General features: G+C 28.8%; 1 protein-coding gene across 1 annotated transcript; it reads left to right on the forward strand.

The window, feature by feature from the left end:
- Window positions 1-14,004: 14,004 nt before the first annotated feature.
- On the forward strand, window positions 14,005-23,296 carry LOC140982717 (uncharacterized). Its single transcript, XM_073449377.1, has 18 exons — window positions 14,005-14,457; window positions 15,218-15,287; window positions 15,439-16,026; window positions 16,103-16,276; window positions 16,373-16,486; window positions 17,271-17,329; window positions 17,549-17,615; window positions 17,706-17,757; window positions 17,856-17,948; window positions 18,144-18,227; window positions 18,550-18,971; window positions 19,477-19,538; window positions 20,319-20,388; window positions 21,136-21,216; window positions 21,319-21,420; window positions 21,689-21,813; window positions 22,024-22,144; window positions 22,834-23,296. The coding sequence occupies exons 1-18, from the start codon at window positions 14,390-14,392 to the stop codon at window positions 23,059-23,061; spliced, it is 2,580 nt and encodes an 859-aa protein (XP_073305478.1). The 5' UTR covers window positions 14,005-14,389; the 3' UTR covers window positions 23,062-23,296.
- Window positions 23,297-23,523: the final 227 nt, after the last annotated feature.

Consider the following 23,523-nt stretch of genomic DNA (forward strand, 5'->3'; position numbering starts at 1 on the left):
GATCGTCTCATTCATTTCCTTTTGAGTTTCTTCCCTTAATTATTTTCATTATACAAAAGGATTATCTAAGAAAACAATTTATTAAACAATCCAAAAGTAAGAAGGCTTGGTCAAATCGCATGTGAATTGTTGGTTGCAACTTCAACCCTGACCCCTCAAACATCAACTCAAAATAATCGTATGTAAAAGATTTAAAGAAATGCTACCAACTAAATTTTAAATCATCATGATGTTTTGACTCAATGATTAAGGTTAAAATACTGAGACTTGTTAATAATTGACATCAAGTTTGAATCATGTTAATTGTGGATAGTTTTTCTAATTTATACAGGTAGATTAAGTTGTTTCTTTGTATTTTATTTGTCCGAGATAAACAAGTCTTAGATCTACGTTCAAGTACCGTCAGTAGTACAGATAATTATATTATATTTTCGTAATATGAAACAAAACAATATCATACTTATATTCTAAAAAAGACTAAATATTAAATCATAATTGTTATATATGATATTTGAGAGCAGATAGTGGAAGACACTTTGGAGATTTCTACTAGGAAATGGGATTTTATCAAGCAGTACATAAGCCATTTACCTAAGTGATTGCGGGATGGAAGGCAATTATATTTGGCTTACAACATACACATAATAATCAATAAATATATACATATATATATATATATACTAGAAATAATGCACGTGCGTGGCACGTGGGAAACATATGTTAAAATAGTTAGAATTTGAAATAAAATTAGTTAACTCAACAAAAGACAATAATAATAATATTGTAAATTTTGACAATTCGTATTAATTAGCATATGTAACTAATTTAGAAAAAAAACATATTTTTTTAAAGTTTTAAAAAATATTTGGACTATTAAAATTTTTCTCATATCTTTTTTATCATATTGTTTTTTTTATCATATTGTTTTCTTTTGTTATTTGTCATATTCTCTCAATAATGCATATATTTTATTATAATATTCAATTATTAAAATCTTTTTGTCGATCAATTATATGCAATTTTTTATTTACAATGTTATTTGATTATTATTCTCTTTCATGTAAATTGACAACAATTTCTACTGGATGCTTTTACTTTCCTAGTCACTTTTAATTTATTAGACAATTATGCTTGATAACATATAAACTACACATTATTATTAGGGTGAACAAAATTTCGGTTAAACCGAATTAACCGACCGAACCGAGTCAATTCGAAAATTTGGTTCGGTTATTTCAGAAATTCGGTTTTCAAATTAAAAAAAATCGGTTAATTCGGTTCGGTTACGGTTGTCAAAATTTTGAAATCGACTAACCGATATAATAAATACTATTATTTAATATATTTTTATTATTTATCAATTTTAATATATTTTTTAATTTTTAATTTTAAAATCAGTTCTAATTATAAAAAAAATTTTGTTATATATGTGATTTTATGTTTTTATGCATTTGTGTAGATTGTAGTGTTCAAAAAAATTACATATATAATTAAAGTTAAATCATAATTTTTTTAAAAAACTAATCGGTTAATTCGGTCACCTACCGAATTAACCGATTTTAATTCGGTTCGATTTTCATCAGTTATGAAAATTAATTCGGTCGGTTCGATTATTGCTAAACATTTCGGTTTGGTCCGGTTATGACTAATTCGGTTCGGTCGGTAACAGAACCGACCGAATGCTCACCACTAATTATCATAACAATCTATCATCACATAAAAAGTACTGATGGATTGATTTAAATAAATATTGATTAAATGTTGTCATCTATTTGCAATTTATTATAATAATATTTTTGACAATAAATCACCTTTTTACTGACTCTTATGACATTTATTTTAATATTTCATATTAACTCATAAGTATAATTAGCACAATCAAATTACTAATGTCATATCTGTATTACCTCCAAAAAAATAGTATATTTAATTGTTCTAATTGTTTAAATATCGTAACGAGAACATTTGAGTACCATTATCTTGAGAAAAATTCATTGTATTTATAAAGTTTGAACGGTAAATTTAACTTTATAGTGTACATTTAATTTAGAAATTGAATTCATTGTATGACAAACACTTCTTCCATTTCTAGTTTTTTGTGTAACCCAAAAGAGTTAGAGTTGGTATCATGTGAGACCGTCTCACGGATCTTAATCTGTGAGACGGGTCAATCCTACCCATATTCACAATAAAAAGTAATACTCTTAGCATAAAAAATAGTACTTTTTCATGGATGACCCAAATAAGAGATTCGTCTCACAAATACGACCCATGAGACCGTCTCACACAAGTTTTTGCCAAAGAGTTAATATTTTTGCTCTTTTATCTTCTCCAACTCACTGTAAAAAGTTATAAAAAAATATTTATATCTATAAAAATATTTTTATATATTGTTTTTCTTGTCTATATATTTTGTTATATGTGAGAATATATTCTACTTCATTGTCTTAATTGTCATATATTTTTACTATATAATTTGTGTACATTGAAGATGAATAAGTTCATTTTGTAGTTTTTTATTACCTGGAATTAGGTTGATATATTAATATGTGATATACATAGATATAAGAATTTTCAAATTCAATTTATTCACAATGTTGTTCATAACAAAGGCCAACTCAAAATAATAAAAATTAAGATTCATAATTATTTTGAATATGATATAAAAATAATACGTGGAAACTTTTTTTGACATTTTAGTTGCAAAATACAATGATAAATGCATGTAAGTGCATTATTTAATTGTGACAATTATAACTTTATTTAAATATCTTATTTCTCACTCAAGGATCAAAATTTGTTTATTTCTTATTTTGATTATCGACAAATCCAATATTTCATTTAAATGTTTTTGTTAATAAAATTTATATACACACACAATGATAAATAAATTATTATTTTTAGTTTATCATCATAGTCTTTACCTCAATAAATACAATTTTGAACGTAGGATGTTAAATTTAATATTGACATTAGATAAATTATAGTATTCATTCTAACATTCTCTTTTTATTCTTCTCAATACATTACTCTTTTTATCTTCAAATATAATAATGNTAATACGTGGAAACTTTTTTTGACATTTTAGTTGCAAAATACAGTGATAAATTCATGTAAGTGCATTATTTAATTGTGACAATTATAACTTTATTTATATATCTTATTTCTCACTCAAGGATCAAAATTTGTTTATTTCTTATTTTGATTATCGACAAATCCAATATTTCATTCAAATGTTTTTGTTAATAAAATTTATATACACACACAATGATAAATAAATTATTATTTTTAGTTTATCATCATAGTCTTTACCTCAATAAATACAATTTTGAACGTAGGATGTTAAATTTAATATTGACATTAGATAAATTATAGTATTCATTCTAACATTCTCTTTTTATTCTTCTCAATACATTACTCTTTTTATCTTCAAATATAATAATGTATTTATTATTGTATACAAAGTATAATAATTATTTGGTTAATTGATCACATTTAAGATTAGATATTTAGAAAAAATTCTAATATATCTTTAAAGACCAATAGATGATGAAAAATTAAGAAAATGTAGAACACTACGGTGCGTAAACTTTCGCTTTGTCCTTCGTTTTTACTTCACTAATTTTGCAGTGTGACTCATTCAAGCATTAACTTTTTATGTTTTTAGTACATAGTGGCCTCCACTCTCTTACTGACTTCAATATTTAGAAGTCGGTATTAGTAGTTTATAGGTAATAGATAATTATTTAATTTTTATTTTCTGTCTTTTGATTAATTGTGTAATTTTTTATGTTCTACCTAATTCATTTTTAGAATTTTTATAATCATGATTATAAGTGTTGCACGCATACAATATAAAATTAATATATTTTAAAATGTTAATATTGAAGAGTCGAATAAATGTATTAAATCATTATTTAAGAAATTTTAGAAAAACAATATACATCAAAATTCATATTTAAAGATTAATATACAAATAAAGAATTACGATGAATATCTTATAAAATAAATGGTGTTAGCCCAAAAAGATTAAATATGATTATTGGAAATGAATTTTTCTTAATTAATTAGAAAATTTTCAGCAAATGCGCTAAATTAATTAGAATGTTTTTAATATAGTATGTCGATAAATGTTTTTTCATATGAATTAGTGATTGAGTCCTTATGAACATTTAAAAAAAATGTGTCTTTAGTTATAGTAACGTTGTCTTATAATTTAAAATAATAAATTAAACAAATTATCAAGATAAAAAATTATTTAGAAAATTCAAGAATATGTGATTACACAATTATTTTAATTGACACGCTCTTTAGTTTGCTGATTTAATAGATGTTAAATCCACAATCATTGATTTTGACAAGAATTCTTGTAAAATAAAATACAATTATAATAAATTACTTGATTGTATATGTAATAAAATTTTGTATACTTCATATATGTTTGATTTATTTCATTTATAAGGTTGAAATTTTATATATTATGATATAAGATTTGTTATACATCTTTAACATCGATAAATTCACTAAAGATTTATATATTAATTTCCGCTACCATATAATTCTGGTTTCGCCCCAGACTTTTGTGTATTCGTTTGTTTGAATTTATTATTCCTCATTTTACCAAGACACATAATATGTTAAACATGAAAGTAAATATTAATTTAAAGAGATGATAATATCTATATATTGTAATAAACATATTTACCCCTCACAATACTAATAAAACTAACTTAAAAATAATATTTTGACGAACATATTGTCAGGAATCCAAAAATACAATTAGAAAATTTTCAGCAGATGCGCTAAATTAATTAGAATGTTTTTAATATAGTATGTCGATAAATGTTTTTCCATATGAGTTAGTGATTTAGTCTTTATGAACATTTAAAAAAATGTGTCTTTAGTTATAGTAGCGGTGTCTTATAATTTAAAATAATAAATGATACAAATTATCAAGATAAAAAATTAATTAAGAAATTCAAGAATATGTGATTACTCAATTAGTTAATTGACACGCTCTTTAATTTCCTGATTTAATAGATGTTAAATCCACAATCACTGAGTTTTACAAGAATTCTTGTAGAATAAAATACAATTATAATAAATTACTTGATTGTATATGTAATAAAATTTTGTATACTTCATATATGTTTGATTTATTTCATTTATAAGGTTGAAATATTATATATTATGATATAAGATTTGTTATACATCTTTAACATCGATAAATTCACTAAAGATTTATATATTAATTTCCGCTACCATATAATTCTGGTTTCGCCCTAGACTATTGTGTATTCGTTTGTTTGAATTTATTATTCCTCATTTTACCAAGACCCATAATATGTTAAACATGAAAGTGAATATTAATTTAAAGAGATGATAATATTTAGATATTTTAATAAACATATTTACCCCTCACAATACTGATAAAACTAACTTAAAAATAATATTTTGACGAACATATTGTCAGGAATCCAAAAATACAATTAGAAAATTTTCAGCAAATGCGCTAAATTAATTAGAATGTTTTTAATATAGTATGTCGATAAATGTTTTTCCATATGAGTTAGTGATTGAGTCTTTATGAACATTTAAAAAAATGTGTCTTTAGTTATAGTACCGTTGTCTTATAATTTAAAATAATAAATGAAACAAATTATCAAGATAAAAAATTAATTAGAAAATTCAAGAATATGTGATAACTCAATTATTTTAATTGACACGCTCTTTAGTTTGCTGATTTAATAGATGTTAAATCCACAATCACTGAGTTTTACAAGAATTCTTGTAGAATAAAATACAATTATAATAAATTACTTGATTGTATATGTAATAAAATTTTGTATATTTCATATATGTTTGATTTATTTCATTTATAAGGTTGAAATTTTATATATTATGATATAAGATTTGTTATACATCTTAACATCGATAAATTCACTAAAAATTTATATATTAATTTCCGCTACCATATAATTCTGGTTTCGCCCTAGACTATTGTGTATTCGTTTGTTTGAATTTATTATTCCTCATTTTACCAAGACACATAATATGTTAAACATGAAAGTAAATATTAATTTAAAGAGATGATAATATTTAGATATTTTAATAAACATATTTACCCCTCACAATACTGATAAAACTAACTTAAAAATAATATTTTGACTAACATATTGTCAGGAATCCAAAAATACAACTCAAATGTCAACTTTGACGCTCAAGTTTGAGTGACTGTCAAAATGTCTCAAAATCCCACAATTTTTGGACAAGATAGTAACATCACAATTTTGAAATCAGACTGATATTTTTCATTTTATATCAAAAATTCATGATTGAAAATTGATAATATTATATATATAGATATTTAATATTTAATATAAACTCGTGCGAGCTCATTTAGGCTCACCTTTAATGAGTCGACAAAATTTCAACCCAACTCACTTAAACTGTTTGGCGGTGTAAGCCAAACCGACAGACCCAACCCAAATTGATTGCTCAAATCACAACGATCTTTTACCGTGTTTTATTTAAATAATTTATAAATATAAACCGCAAAAAAATTTCGGTTGCATAAAAATTTAATTTAAAAACATAAATTCTATCAAACTGTCACATGAGGACATGAAAAAAAATTAATAAGATACCAAAGAAAATTCACAATTCGATAATGAGTTATTTCTAAATTTTATTTAATTTTATTTACATAATGAAAAGATAAATAAAAAATCTAAATCATTGGATTAAAAATATTATAATGTGGGTATGCATAAAAAAAACCAAATACTAATTTACATAATGAAAATATATCATTGGATAAAAATAATATATTATAATGTGAGTAGACATAAAAAATTAAATATTAGTAATCACATATATTTAAAATATGAATAAGGAGAATGAAAAGACATACTTAAAATAATCAATTAATGTAAAGCAAACAATTAATAAGGAGACAAATGGAAATTCACATATAAAGTCACATATTTATATATATTGTCAGGAATCGAAAAATACAACTCAAATGTCAACTTTGACACTCAATTTTGAGTGACTGTCAAAATGTCTCAAAATCCCACAAAACAATTTTGAAATCAAACTGATATTTTTCATTTTATATCAAAAATTCATGATTGAAAATTGATAATATTATATATATAGATATTTAATATTTAATATAAACTCGTGCGAGCTTATTTAGGCTCACCTTTAATGAGTCGACAAAATTTCAACCCAACTCACTTAAACTGTTTGGCGGTGTAAGCCAAACCGACAGACCCAACCCAAATTGATTGCTCAAATCACAACGATCTTTTACCGTGTTTTATTTAGATAATTTATAAATATAAACCGCAAAAAAATTTCGGTTGCATAAAAATTTAATTTAAAAACATAAATTCTAGCAAACTGTCACATGAGGACTTGAAAAAAAATTAATAAGATATCAAAGAAAATTCACAATTCGATAATGAGTTATTTCTATACTTTATTTAATTTTATTTACATAATGAAAAGATAAATAAAAAATCTAAATCATTGGATTAAAAATAAAATAAAAAAACCAAATACTAATTTACATAATGAAAATATATCATTGGATAAAAATAATATATTATAATGTGAGTAGACATAAAAAATTAAATATTAATAATCACATATATTTAAAATATGAATAAGGAGAATGAAAAGACATACTTAAAATAATCAATTAATGTAAAGCAAACAATTAATAAAGAGACAAATGAAAATTCACATATAAAGTCACATATTTATATAGATAATAGATATATAGTTTTACTATGCGGTCTACTAACTGTGTTAACTTCTATGCTGATCAATAAGATAATTTATATTAGTGAATATTACCTTGTTGATGAGTACAGAGTTCGGTACGATTGAGAACTCTACGATTGACAGACAACCTAACAAACTTATATAAAAAAGTGATTTCTGGGTCTTGTCTCTGCCACCGGCTTCAGCTGCCTTCTTCCTCCATGCAAGCTGAATTAGGAGAACAAGAAACTGCCATTAGGCTTGAACACAAGTGGATCGGCAACCACTATTCCAGCTGAGTTTGGGCTCTAAGAAATCAAAGGCACACTACTAATATAAAAAAAGCCCAAATCATCTGAAGTCCCAACATTTGGTAATCAAAATCAATGAAGATTTTGGGTGGCAAAGGTACGCTGGTATTCTGTTTGTGCTGAGTCTAGGCATGGATCGGAAGTGTATATTTCATACTGATTGGACGGACTTTGTTTGAAAATTTCAATCATAATTTGAATAAAAGACACAATTGGAAAGTGAGAAATGCAAGGGTTAGCAGTTAGCACTCACCTCCACAGCAAAAGCAACAATAACAGCAGGAAAGGATCATGAGAGTTTCTCTGCAGAACAGAATAAGGCCTCCACTATTTGAATTTGATTCTGGATCGTTCTCGTCATTCAGAAGCTTCTGCTGATTCCTACAATCACCGCTGGTTCCGGACTGATTTTGCGGCCGCTGCTTTTCCGTATTCATTCGATGAAGATTCCACTCCAGCTTCTTCAAATAACCGCTGCCGAATGAGTCTCGTAGCCTCAGAGACGGCCATAGATGCATCTTTCTGCTCCGGATCTGTGTTGTTTTTCGTGAGAATATCGAATTAGGTAAACTTGTGGCGTGCTGTTAGTATTTCTATGAATTATATATATAAATATANTGCATGGCACGTGGATGACTAATAATGAAAAATATAATCATGAGATTTAGATAATATTTAAAATCGAATAACACCTTGTTTATGAGTATCTATCTAATATCTAATATTATTATAAATATATGATTTTGAATTGTGAGCTTACTATTTTATCCTTTCATTTATTTTACAATTTGTTATGTTCATGAGGTTCTTTAAGTCATTTTCTATATTAGTTTAATATATTCATTAATAGTGTACTTAATTCAATCAAAATAGTTATTAATTTGATATTACTTTTAAATTTAATTTAATTACATGTTACATATTTAAAAAAAATTTAATATTACTAACATCTATTTTATTATTATAAATATATGATTTTCATTTGTAAACTTACTATTTTATCATTTTGTTTGTTTTATAATTTGTCATGTTCATAAAGTTCTTTAAATTATTTTCTACGTTAGTTTAATGGATTATTAATAGAGTACTTATATATGGTATTTATTATTTTAATTTCATTTTTAAATTTAAATTTAATTACTTCAATTATACTTTGACATCAAATTCATAGAAAATTACTATAAAATTGTTATAAATTAAAAAAATTGTTATTATTCCGAATATTAAGGTAATAATGAGAAGACGAATAGAGACGAGTGAGGTTGAATAAGATTAAATTATTAATAAATATTAAGATCATATAAAACATCTTTTTCTCATTTAAAATAAAGATATTTTTAGACTACTTACGTATTAACATAGATACATGATTGAGAGAAAATGTTTGTATGTAAGTGATTTCAATACAAATATTTAAGCATTTAGTCAATTTTGATATATGATGCTAAAAAAATATCTCTAAACAATATCTATTAATTAATATCTATTAAATATATGACTTTCATTTGTGAGCTTACTATTTTATCATTTTTTTTGTTTTATAATTCGTCATATTCATGATGTTATTTAAGTCATTTTTTATGTTAGTTTAAAAAGATCATTAATATTGTATTAAATTCAATCAAACTAATTATTATTTTAATTGGTTAAATTTATACATTGTAGTCAAATTCATGAAAATTTTTACTATATTAATGATAGATAATAATGGGAAGACGAAGGGAGATGAGACGGATTGAATAAAAATAAATTATTAACAAATATTAAGGTCATATAAAACTTCTTTCTCATATTTAGAATAGAGATATTTTCAGGCTCTTTATGTGTCAATTGAGATACGTGATTCAAAGAAATGTTTGTATGTAACTGATTTCAAACACTTTTTTAAGCCAGTTGGTCAATTTTTTTTATATGCTGCTAAATAAATATTATTAAATAATATGCTTCATTTGATCATTTAATGTTCTTGCAATGAGATGAGTTTTTTACAATAGCGTTAACAAATTTTATTGTTATATGTCATTTGTGTTGATTATGTTGTATGGATGTCATATAAAATGTCAATATTTTCTCAAATAATAAAATCGTTTTTCGAAAAGAAAAAATTTTTCATCCAGAAAAAGAAATACATGAAAAACAAAATGTACACAATTCTCATTCTATTTATAATGGTATGAGAACAATTCTAGAGCTTTGTGGACACAATAGATCAACTTTATAATGCACTTTTCTCTAATATTATCTCGATATATTCCAATGTGGCTAAGAGGTTGTTTTTGTCTCTTTTTTAGTTAAAGTGGCTAATCAGCTAATTCATAAAATATAAGATTGTAGCATTGAAAACTCCTCGCCAAATAAATTAACTTAGCCAAATAGTGAAATACAAATACAATTCTACAATATTTCATCAAATTAATCTTGGCTATCATAAAATGCTCATGAAATTTAAACAGTTGTATTATTAGATGATATATTGAATAAAACAAATACTTATATCTACATTTGAATGATATCTCATATGCATATCTTAATTACGTTATTCGTGTCTCTTCTCAAAAATTTTAAAATATAATAATTAATTTTGTATATCGTTCCACGAGATATAAAATATTATAAAAAAAATGTAAACTCGATAGAAGAAAATTTATTTTGTTTCGATGAATAATATAATATTATGTTCTAGACACAACAAATGAGATTGAAACTATATTATCCTCATGATATGATGAACGTAATCATTGTTCCAAAGCTTCTAAAAATATGATTAACGAGATAACTTTCCTGAATTACGTCAAATTAAACGAGGACACGGTTCTAATATATTTCAATTTGAACAGATTTTCAAGTTATATTTCTTCCGGTCATTGAGAAATAATTGTTAAAAATTTATTAACATTATAGCTATATGTTAATAATATTGATATTACAAATATGACGATGTTTGAAGAAATTACCACACCGTTCATTGATTATGTTGTTGAAGGATATATATGTTATACATAATTTTACTCACAAGTGAAAACCTATCACGACTAAAAGAATTTTTTCTTAGGAGTTACAGTTCATGATTGTCATAAACTGAAAATCATTCAACAAAAAAAACAAATATTCGGAAATATAAGATTACCGGATAAAAATAATGTAGAAAACTGAAAAAATGTCATGATAGGGAAGCAAACTACAAGCATGTCAGATTCCAGATGATGATTCTAAATAACATAATAAGTGTTAAAGATGATAATATACTTGTTGAGTATACCAAAATGGTTATACACATATTATCAAAACTACGACAATAAGTTGTTGAGGTATCAAAATCAACCAAGAAGCATATTGATAAATGTGTCGTGTGGATAAGATAACTTTTTCCGATTCATATACCGTCTATGATCATGATTTTTATATACACATATTATCAAAACTACGACAAAGAGTTGTTGAGTTATCAAAATCAACCAAGAAGCATATTGATAAATGTGTCGTGTGGATAAGATAACTTTTTCCGATTCATATGCCGTCTATGATCATGATTTTTACTTTTGTGGTTTTGTTTGTTTCAATTGATAAATGCTACTAGCCATATTTTAATTCATTTAAATATTATCAAAATTTCATTCATATATTTTCAGCAGTTTAATTGCTTACGTGCAACACACGTGCATTTTTCTAGTCAATCTAAATATTTAAATAACAAAAAAAATGCATTATGACAATAAATCATATATATTCATTTATTTATATGATACTTTCAATCTGCGTGATTATGAAATAATGATAGATCTCTCAAATTAACAAAGATATTTTTCATCCAAATATAATTTACAATGAAAAAACAATAAAAATAAAAATAACATGATAATGAATTTTAACAAAACCAAAACAACTATGTACTTGAATAGAGTAAATATAGACAAAAGTTTGTCAAATAAAATTCTCGTAATTAACTAAATTATCATAATAATGTTAAAATAAAACCACTAAACCTTTATTAAGTTAAATATCAATTGTGATTTTGCGAACTTTTAACCCACTCATAGAAGGAAGAAAATATATAATCACTAAGATAAAATGAAACTCTAAAAAATACAATGCATTAAACAAATTAATGTAATAAAACTAAATTAAATATAGACTAATATATACTTTGGGTGAGAAGAGCTCAAAATAACTATCAAAATAAAATAAAACCATTAAACTTTTATTAAGTTAAATATCAATTGTGATTTTACGAACTTTTAACCCACTCATAGAAGGAGGAAAATAGATAATCATTAAAATAAAATGAAACACTAAAAGATACAATGCATTAAATAAATTAATGTAATAAAACTAAAATAAATATAGACCAGTATATACTTTGGGTGATAATAGCTCAAAATAATCATCAAAATAAATCCTTAGAGATCAATATGTATTTTCAAATTTTGTGAAAAATGACCAATATAATTTAGTAAATAACTAACCCATATAACCAATATATACTTTGGATGATAAGAACTCAAAATAACCATCAAAATAAATCTTTAGAGATCGACATGTATTTTCAAATTTTATGAAAAGTGACAAATATAATTTACTAAATAACTAACACATATAAGAAAACAACTTGCTAAGTTAAATAAATAAATAGAAAAGGACAAACATGAAAATTCATAATTGAAAGTGATAAACTTATATGTAATAATAAGTAGAAAGTTATAAATATATTTTACTAATTAATTAATCCATATAAGAAAACAACTTGTTAAGTTAAATTAAATAAATAGAAAATAACAATCATGAAAATTCACAATTGAAAGTAGTATATTTAAATGTAAATAGATTATAAGAGTAATAAATTTTTATTTTATAATATTTGGTTTTAATTAAAAGGTAATATAAAAATTTCAAGAAATGAATGATGTTGATTAAAAATAAGGTGATACTTTGCAGTAAAAAAATAATAGATTGTATATAAAAAGTAATATTTTTATGTATCAGATAGGAGATTTGTCTCATAAAACTGATTCATTAGAATATATCTTAGAAGTTTTTGGGTATTATATAATTAAAATAATATTTATTTATTTCACATAAAAAATTTACACCGCTGCCAATTTGTATAAAGAATAATTAATTGACAATCCAAAGCAACACCCAAAATCCAAATCAAAGTAGAAATCTCATGAAAACAAAATCAAAGTGAAAATGGGAAATGTAATAATGCTTATACATAAATTAATAACAGCAGCACGTATTAATGATAGAATTTGTTAGTTTTTTTTTTCTATTTCTTTAAACAAAAATAATAATATTGATATAGTATTAATTTTAAAAAAACACAGTATTAAGTATATAAATGTAACTATTATTTTTAGTTAAATTTAAATTTCATGTAACTATTATTTTTTGAGTGATGCTACATGTACAACCAAATTTATACAACAATTCTTACAACACAAAAAATTCAATACAAAAATTTCATTTATCAACATCTCACGATAAATTCAATGCAAAATATCACGATATAATAACAAAATTTCACGATTTAATTGTCGTAAATATCGTAGTACGATATTTGAGTTGTACCTTTAGTATTATTCTTATTTTTTAGTTAAATTATAAATTTAACTTCATTTTACCTTAGGTAAAATTTTTTTTACCGTAGTTCAAAAAATTTCCTATTTTATTAACATTGATAAAATATTAAAATAAATATATTAAGGAAAAATAAATAAATAAAACATCAAAATTTTGTATATGTATATAATATTAAAATAAATATATTAAGGAAAAATAAATAAATAAAACATCAAAATTTTGTATATGTATATAATATTAAAATAAATATATTAAGGAAAAATAAATAAATAAAACATCAAAATTTTATATATGTATATAAATTATTTAAAAATACAAATCGATGATTTTCAGATCTCTCTGGTGGCCTTTTCTGTCTGTAATTTTATAGCCTTCAACTCGAATTCCGTGCTAAGAAACCACTCTCTCGCATGTAATTATGACGCCAAATTCGCAGTTTCCATGTGATGATTAAGCACCACTCAACCCCCATTTTCCCCCACTCCCCAAACCCCACCCCTCTTCACACACTACACACACCAAGTGTCCCGGCCTACTCTGTGGCATTGACTGTATCAAGAAAACAAGAAAGCATGAAGACCCATTTCAAATTTACACATTTACGGTTTTTTTGGGTGCAGAAATTTTGAGGAATTGTGTTGAATAGATAAAAACTGGTTACAAACTTAAGTCCCGTTTAATAAAGGAGAGATCTTTGGTAGTTGTGCTGGATTTTATTTCCGATTATGAAGGCTAAAGGGACGGCGGCGGCTGTATTGAACCCGAACCCTGTTGTTTCTTTTGATTACAAGAGGTACAGAACTGGCTACGTGTTGCCTTGTTTTCATCACTCCACGTGTCCATTTTCTTGATTTTTTGGTATCATTTTTTAGGAATTCTTGAATTGGTGTCTCTGTGATCCGTCGCTCTACATTGTAGACTCTGCTTCGTATTATTCAGATATCTTTAAATAAAATTTCATCTTTATATTTCTTATTAAATTCGGATTTTCCAATTGTAGTGTGCTTGTTCTCTGGATCAATTACGTTTTGAAAGGAATTTAATATGAGAAAAATTTCTGGTGAAACTGTTTGTTTTTTATGGGTCTTTAACTTCAGATTATACCGACAAAGTGTGAATATTTGTCATTCAGGTTTGAGATTTGAATGTGTACACACACACACACACACACACACACACTCTACATGAGAGTGAATTTGCTTTATTTTTTTGAGAACACATAAGAATCTAGATGTGTAAACGCTGGTCGTTATCTTTGTGAAAATTGTGATAGTGATTCTACTATCTTCAGTTTTTCACCTGTTTTTTCTGAATTCTTATGCTTGATCCAATGACAATGAGAAATAGACGTGGATATTTATTTTTTAAAGAAAGGGAATTGTCTGTTACAGGAAAAACAATTCAGCTAATATCTAGATGGGAGCTTTATCTGAAGTCTTGCTTTTACTTTGTTTTATGTTTATAAGTAATCAAAGCCTAAAAGAAAGTTTAAAGTCTCTGCGGCATATCAGAAAGAATTATTACTGAAGTTCAATTTCCTCAAAATTTTACAGGGATGCTTATGGGTTTGCAGTGAGACCTCAACATTTGCAAAGATACCGGGAGTATGCTAATATTTACAAGGTTTTGCTTCCTCTGAGCAAACTTAATCTTCTGAAACTCGGTGCCTTTTTAGTTAATTTGAAAAGAAAATAATTTTCGAAATTGACATGTTTTTTTTGCTCACACTAGTTAATAAAGGAAAAAAATTCTTTTCAATTTGGTGTGGTTTTAGGAAGAGGAGGAGGAGAGATCAGATAGGTGGGAGGACTTCTTGGAAAGGCAAGCTGAGTCAGTTCAATTGGGTGGGAATCTCTCCGACAAAGATAATGCCATAAAGTCCAATGTTGAATCAACCAACATAAAGAATGATGATTCTGATAGCAAGAAACCTAATTCCGATAGCTTTACCGAAGAAAACAAGAAAGTGCAGTTTACTACAGAGACAAAAATTCATCGTATACAAATATGGACTGAGATCAGACCATCTCTCTGTGCCATCGAGGACATGATGAGCTGTCGCGTGACAGCAAAAATCAATGTGGTGAAAAAAGAACTAGCTTCTGTTGATGGAAAGCGGCTCCCTGCAATCGAAGAAGCTAGGCCTGGAAAAGGAGCATCTGAAGATGATTCTGACGAAGAATTTTATGATTTGGAGAGATCAGAGTCAGATCCCGTTCAAGACATCCCTTCATGTGACACTACTCATTCCCCTGCAACGGATTCTACCGGCAATGAAACTTTTCTCAAATCTCTACCCCCTTGGAAGGAAGAACTACAATGTCTTGTTCAAGGAGGAGTCCCGATGGCGCTTAGGGGAGAGGTGTAGTAAACATTCTTGATTTTCATTTTGCTTTTTCTCTAGCACGTTTTATTCACTCTTTCGCTTCGACTTGCAGTTGTGGCAGGCCTTTGTTGGTGTTAGAAAACGTCGAATTGAGAGATACTATAGCGATTTGCTTGCTTCGGATATAAATATAGAAAGCCAACATACGGCACCTGAGGACAAGAGTCATGAGCCAAATCTAGGGCGTAGAGGTGTGCCTGAAAAATGGAAAGGGCAGATTGAGAAGGTTATTTATTCTGAACTTGTGAAGTTGCTGTACTAGTACTTCTAATTGCTTAAAATTTCACTTCCACAAGTAAACCTTGTTTCACTTGACATGCAGGATTTGCCTCGAACTTTTCCTGGACATCCTGCTTTGGATGAGGATGGTAGAAATGCTTTAAGGCGCTTATTGACAGCATATGCTCGGCATAATCCCTCCGTGGGCTACTGCCAGGTATTTATATCAGAAAGATTTTTCTCATCTTTAACATGTCAGGCTCACGGAGACATGAGTGGCTAGTTTTTAAAATACTTATCCTCACTGTTTCACTTTTCCTTATGATGGCCCATATATGCTCTATCCTGTTTGTCTAGTTCCCATTTTTGAAGTATACTCTTTTGTTTCTTCTGTTCTATTTTTTACTGGTGATTTATTAGAGGTGAGTTGGTTCTGGGGATGTTGATGAGGGTGGGGGTTGGGACTTGGCTTTAGGTCAAGGAAAGATGTTTATATATTTTAGATTCACAAACGTGGCTCTGAATTTGATTAGGGGATTAATTTGTCATTGTAAGTACCACAATTGTATTTCTGAGTGTTTATTTGACTACTTGTGCTATTCTGATCAACTCCACCAGAATTTCATTTTGTTTTATACTTGCAAGTTGTCATTTTGTTCATTTGCAAGCATCTCATTATACTTGGGACAAAATCCATGGGATGATTGCTTGATTTTTCTTAACAACTCATTTGTTGCCATTACTGAAGCATTGAAGAGTCTTGTCGGTGTTTTGGTTTCTGTGTTGTTATTGATGGCTCCTCTACTTTCTTTCGAAAAGATTTTTAAGTGGAGGCTATTCATGTTCCCTATGCCACAAGATAAACCCATGTGGGGTTTTTTTTTAAAATAAACATTTTGCATATTAAATCTTTGATTCAATTTTCTATTTGAGGTCGTGAATCATCTTAAGAATATCTCTTGCTTTGGGGCATTGCTGATGTTTACTTCCAACTTATGCAGGCCATGAATTTCTTCGCTGGCTTGTTATTGCTTTTGATGCCAGAGGAAAATGCATTTTGGTTTGTTTCAATTATGGTTCACTTTTTTTGCTTGGTATTTCTTCTGTTTTTTTTAAGAGGAGCTAACTATGCAACTAATATTACCTTGCACACCAACTTTCATTTTACTATCTAATGGATGGATTATATATTTTATACATTGTTGATGTTATGTTTCTATGTCTTTGTCATGAACATGTAGTAAACTATTCAGAATGTAAGAAGTTCCTTGATTTTCAGGACTTTAATGGGACTCCTAGATGACTATTTTGATGGGTATTATTCAGAAGAAATGATCGAGGCTCAGGTACTCCTTTCTGTTCTTTGATTAGGAGTTCTTTCTATAGATTTAGATATGAATTTTGAAGATTTCATCTGTTGCATCGCATTTTGGCAGGTTGACCAACTTGTTCTTGAGGAGTTGGTTCGAGAAAAGTTTCCAAAATTGGGTTTGTCTTATTTAATAATTTGTTGTTCACAGCTATCTGAATCAGATTTTAAAATCATCATGTCTTTCTGGTCCTCGTTAACTTTATATCTGCTGCAGTAAACCATCTGGATTACTTGGGAGTGCAGGTGGCATGGGTGGCTGGGCCGTGGTTTCTCTCAATATTTATGAACATGCTTCCATGGGAAAGTGGTCTGGTTCTTTGTCTCGAACATTCAAAGTTGATATAAATAACCTTTTGGCAGTTTAGATGCTACCGACTCTTCATGTTATAATTGGTCGTATCACAAATATATGAACTCCCCTCCCTTTCTCCTTATTAGCTTTAGAGCAATCCATTTTTTTTAGGAAGAAGCTTTATATCTGATGAATTTTATCTTCTTTCAGTTCTTCGGGTCTGGGACGTGCTTTTGTTTCAAGGAAATCGTGTAATGCTTTTTCGGACCGCACTTTCTTTAATGGAGTTATATGGTAATGGGTCATGACATTCTTTCTTTAATCATTTTGATAAATTTCCAGAAAATCTGTCATCTGCATGTGATATCTCTATGAATAGCGGCTGCCTTGGTCTTTTGGNTTCTAAAATACATCCTCTCCCTAATTTATTTTATAATTTATAGTATTTATTCAATAAATCATATGATGTGATGGATATATGTAATGTGTGAAACCTAATGTGTGCTCAGTTACTAGTACGTATAAACTAACATGTTAACATTTCTGTGTCTTACGTGTATAAACTTATGCTTACCATTTTGCAGGATCAAACTTACCTTTGTTCAGTTTCGTGCAGGACCTGCATTAGTTACAGCCAAGGATGCTGGAGATGCTGTTACTCTTCTTCAGTCATTAGCTGGCTCCACATTTGATAGCAGTCAACTTGTCTTGACGGCTTGCATGGGTTACCATAATGTTAACGAGACAAGATTACAGGACCTGAGAAATAAACACCGACCAGCTGTCAAGGCTGTTTTAGAAGAAAGATCGAAGGGGGTTCGAATTTGGAAGGATTCCCAGGGCCTGGCTTCAAAATTGTACAATTTCAAACAAGATCCTGGTTCAATGATGGTCGGTGCTGGTAAACCAGGACAATCAGATGTACAAACGAACAGTGGCGAGTCTCGCCTGGATGTTTCATCTGACAACGTGAATGGGTTGTATATGAGTTTAAATGGGAACGACGAGATTGATTCTGTAAAAAATATTGAAGATCAGGTAGATATTCTTTTCAAGCCATATAATACCATGGTCCCTACCATAATGAGTTTATACCCTTTGCTTGACCAGAATTTTTAAAGTCTCCTTTACCTTGACTTATCTGTTGTTGTTCCTGCATCATCTAATAGAAATATTAGGCGTGAATCGGGTATATTCATAGATATTTTTTAGGATGGAAATTTTTTATAATGCTATAAGTTGTTTTTGTTTACAATTGCGTCGACTTGCTTACAAATCAACAAAAACACAATTCGGGAAAGGGTCTTTATACTACATGAAAACGTTAAAACTTGATTTTGCTCCTCTCTTTCTCTTTCACAAAAATATTTTGGACATTAAAAAAAGTTAGTTTTCTTTATGTGCAGTACTCTGTACAGTTAGTTTTCTTTACGTGCAGTACTCTGTACAGATTGCTTGTTATACAGCGTTGAGCCTTTATTTTTAGTCAGTCACAAATGAACTTATTGAAACCTTTTCAAGTTTTTAAATCTTCTCTACTCAGGTGGTATGGCTTAAGGTTGAATTGTGCAAGCTTCTGGAAGAAAAACAATCCGCTGAACTAAGGTGAACACAAGCTTGTATTTCTATCGAGTTTCATCTACTTCTGCTGAAGTCTGGATGTGCGGTACCCTTGTCCCCACATGAGTTAAAGATCAAATTTTAAAATGTTTTATAAAGGTTTACAATGGACTTCTATGGTAACTTAGATTAACCAATTTCATAAAGTGAAGACGGAATAGAAAAAGTAGTTGTAGTAGCCCATTGTGCGATCGCGTAGGTGGCCTGATCCCGAGGTGTGACATGAAGGCAGTATCCTCTCATTGTTTTCGTTCTATTGGGTAATTATTGTATGCTATAGAGGAGATAACATCTCAAGTTATCATATAATTTAGTTATTAATCCATAACACTCCTATAATAATAAAAATCCCATTATATATCATGTTGATGCTTATAAGTTGGCATTCTAACTACCATCCATTTGTTGAATCAATCTGTCTCCATTTCGTCATGTATTGATAAAGATTTGACTCTAAATCTTAAGTAGCTTATATAGAAATAATAACTGATAGAGATTTAGAAGCAGATTATATAGAAATAGTAACTGATAGCCGATAGGTTAAAATTCTGGAATGTGAACAGTTTATTCAAAACTTTGTTGAAAATAACACTTCCTAATTAAATGCCCCTGAACATATTTGCTTATGGCCAGAATATCATTTTTCCTGTTGACGAGTGATATAATTACCATGTTGGTAAAAATTTGTGCTAAATGAGTTGCATATCTATGATTGAATTACACTTCTTACTCTTTAATTTTTACACCCTCGTATTTGTTGTACAGAGCCGAAGAACTAGAAACTGCATTGATGGAGATGGTTAAGCAGGACAATCGACGACAACTAAGTGCTAGGGTGTGCGACAATCTCTGTGAACTCATCTCCTGTGCTTGCGTATATATTTGGAAGCATGATCTAGAGGATGCATGCCGTTGATAACCCTCAACTTCCAAATTTACTATATTTGTTTTTTTTCCTTTTGATGGATATTTCTCTCGTTCCTCTCCACGTGATTTTATTTCTTTGCTAACTGGTGGATACCTTAATTTCAGTCATATTTCTGGTCGACTGATGACATATGAATGCTGCATAATTGATTACATAGGGTATTTTCATGGTGAAGTTTTGGGAAAGATGCTTCTCTTTTAGGGTATTGACTGTATATTTAGGTTTGATAGATGATAGTTTTTTCCTTAATGATTTATGAATCTAACGAATGTTTTATTCTGTCGTAGAATTTGGCCTGATTTCTAATGCAAATATTTAAGTGGTCGAATCTTTATTTGTTTTCTACCTTATAGTGGTACTTTGATTGGACTAATCTATCAAGAGGATTGTTTCAGTTTTGGCACTTAGGCGAGTTATTGCCTTGGTTCCTGGAAGTAGCATTGTTAATGTGTATTAAAGATGTACAAAATATAGATATGAACTAACAATTTTCAAACTTCTTGGTACTCCATTGTCTCCGGAGTGGATAAGATCAGCAGTCTTTTAAAAATTTAACCAGTGATTTGTTTTGGATTGCGTCTTTACCTTTGAGATTTGCATTGAATTGTCCAAGCGAATTTACGAGTATCCGATTTTGGCTTTTAACAAATTTAGGTTGAACAATTAGAGCGAGAGCTCTCTGAGCTTCAGCAGGCCTATGATGGTAAGCAGGAACAGGAAAACGCCATGCTTCTGGTAATAATATTGCTATAAAATTCAGTGTAGAAAATGTTACTGATTCTTGATCTTGTAATTGTTCATTTTGTCATGGTGGTTAAATCTTTGGATTTTCTACAGATCTTAATGAGAGTAGAACAAGAACAGAAGGTGACCGAGGATGCTCGTAGATTCGCTGAGCAAGATGCTGCTGCCCAGAGATATGCCTCTCAAGTGCTTCAGGTTTTACCTCTTTTGAGATTGCTTGCATACTTGTGTGATATATTTTTCTAAGCACTCATTGTAAAAATGTTGGAAACAAAACCTGATGATATTATAAGAAGATAAATCCTTATTACCTCTTATAATTTGTTTTGTAATGAATTCTTCCAAATTTTCATTAATACGTTGACTTGTTTCAAAATTAATGCTTGCTTTGCCATAATTTGCTTTACTGTTTTTTTTAGCATTACTGTTTTAATTTTAAAGATATTGATATGGCCATGCACAGGAAAAATATGAAGAAGCAACTGCTGCTCTTGCGGAGATGGAACAGAGAGCCGTTATGGCAGAGTCCATGCTTGAGGCAACTTTACAGTACCAGTCTGGGCAAACCAAAGTGCAACCTTCTCCACGGTATCTCACTAGTTTCCTCGATATAATTTTCTTTAACCATTTGCAAGTTCAAAACCGATTTTATTTTGTATGTTTGTGGTATGCATTTCTTGCATCTTTTTTCTGTCCTTCCAAAGTTTTTGTGCCCCTTTTCATTCTCCTCATACTCTTCCTGTAAATTCCTTACTTTAGAAAAGAATTCGGTTTATCCGATGTGTGTGGTTTTTTCAGATCTACGCAACAAGATTCTTCTGTCATTCGAAGTAATCAAGATCCTTCTCCAGAAATTCAGGCAAGAAAAGTAAGCTTACTATCTAGACCATTTGGGCTAGGATGGCGCGACAGGAACAAGGCAAGTCAGTGCTTCCACTTCTCTTTCGATGTTTAATATGATTTATATGTTCCATGGTTTTTTATATGGGTTGATTGTTTGGTGCTCATTACCCATCCTTGCTGCATTCATAGTCTATTACTACCATGTTTCATTAGTATTTCGATTATACATGTTCGTGTAACTAAGCTATGCTAGCTTTTGATATACTGAACTTTGACCTAATCACATCTACACTTTTTGGAGGTTTGAGAAAAATAATATGGCCATCCCTAGAGGATATTAAAAATCTTACAGCTTTTGGTAAACTGTATAGAAGAAAGAAAAGCCTGAAAGACGAGGGTTTAGGCATAGAGCCTCGAACCTTGGGGGTTGGGGGGTTCATTTTTAGCACATTTCCAAAAGTTTTAAATAATTACGTCAACTCTTTTTGAGTTCTTAACCCTACCCTGGCTAAAAGGAAAAAACGCATAGGTCACAGGCAAATTGTAGCGTGTCATTTTAATTATTCAAGTCTTTTGATGTGTCTATATAAATCACACCTTTATGGGTCATTAATCTAATCTACTATCGTAAGTTTCTGTTCCAAGGGTCGGAACCGTGGCAATCTCTGGAATTTTTGTTGGGATATTCGTATACGAACTATAGAAATAGCTACCAATTCCGACACTGACCACTTTCTGTTAAAAAAAAAAACACAAATGCAACAGGCAAAGTCAACGAGTGTTGAGGAACCCAATGATGGAAGAACATCAAACGAGGGACAGAGTTCGAGCACTGAACATGAGAGAACAAATGATCATCTGGTCGAAGAGAAGAAAAAACACTTGAATGGTGGTACTGTTGTCACAGGGAATACTCGTAAGAACCCTAAACCTTTGTTCTCGTGTCTCTTAAGTGACGCATTTATCCAGGAAGGTGCTTCAAGAACCATATAAAGATTCTGGTTCCGTTCGTTTAGCACATGAGAGGACATATATAGACGGTTACTGTTTGTTTGTTCATTCATTGACAATAATAGGTTGGTAAAGATAATAAGTCAAAGAGCTATCTTGTCAAATTTTAAGCCAAGTTGTAAAGTCTTTGCTGTAGCTAAGGTACTCAAATCTTCTTTATAGTAGTGGAATATGATAACAATGGTAATTGTTGAGTGAAAATTATCACATATTTTTGTTTTAAAAAAATTGCTTGGTTGTGATGGAATAGTTGTGGTGTTTGTTGTCTTCTGTGTCAGTCTCTCGTATTTCTTGGACGAATTCTGTTTGGAACGGATTAATTATCAGAATATCAGGGTGATGAAGCAGCCTTAACATCATCAATTGGACGAGGAATTCCCTGTTGATCTCTTTCACACCATCCTCAATATCATTTTGCTTCATTCTTGCGTTCTCCTGCGTGAA

This window comes from Primulina huaijiensis, chromosome 8 (genome assembly GCF_012295235.1).
Source record: "Primulina huaijiensis isolate GDHJ02 chromosome 8, ASM1229523v2, whole genome shotgun sequence".
In the NCBI taxonomy this organism is placed as follows: Eukaryota; Viridiplantae; Streptophyta; class Magnoliopsida; order Lamiales; family Gesneriaceae; genus Primulina; species Primulina huaijiensis.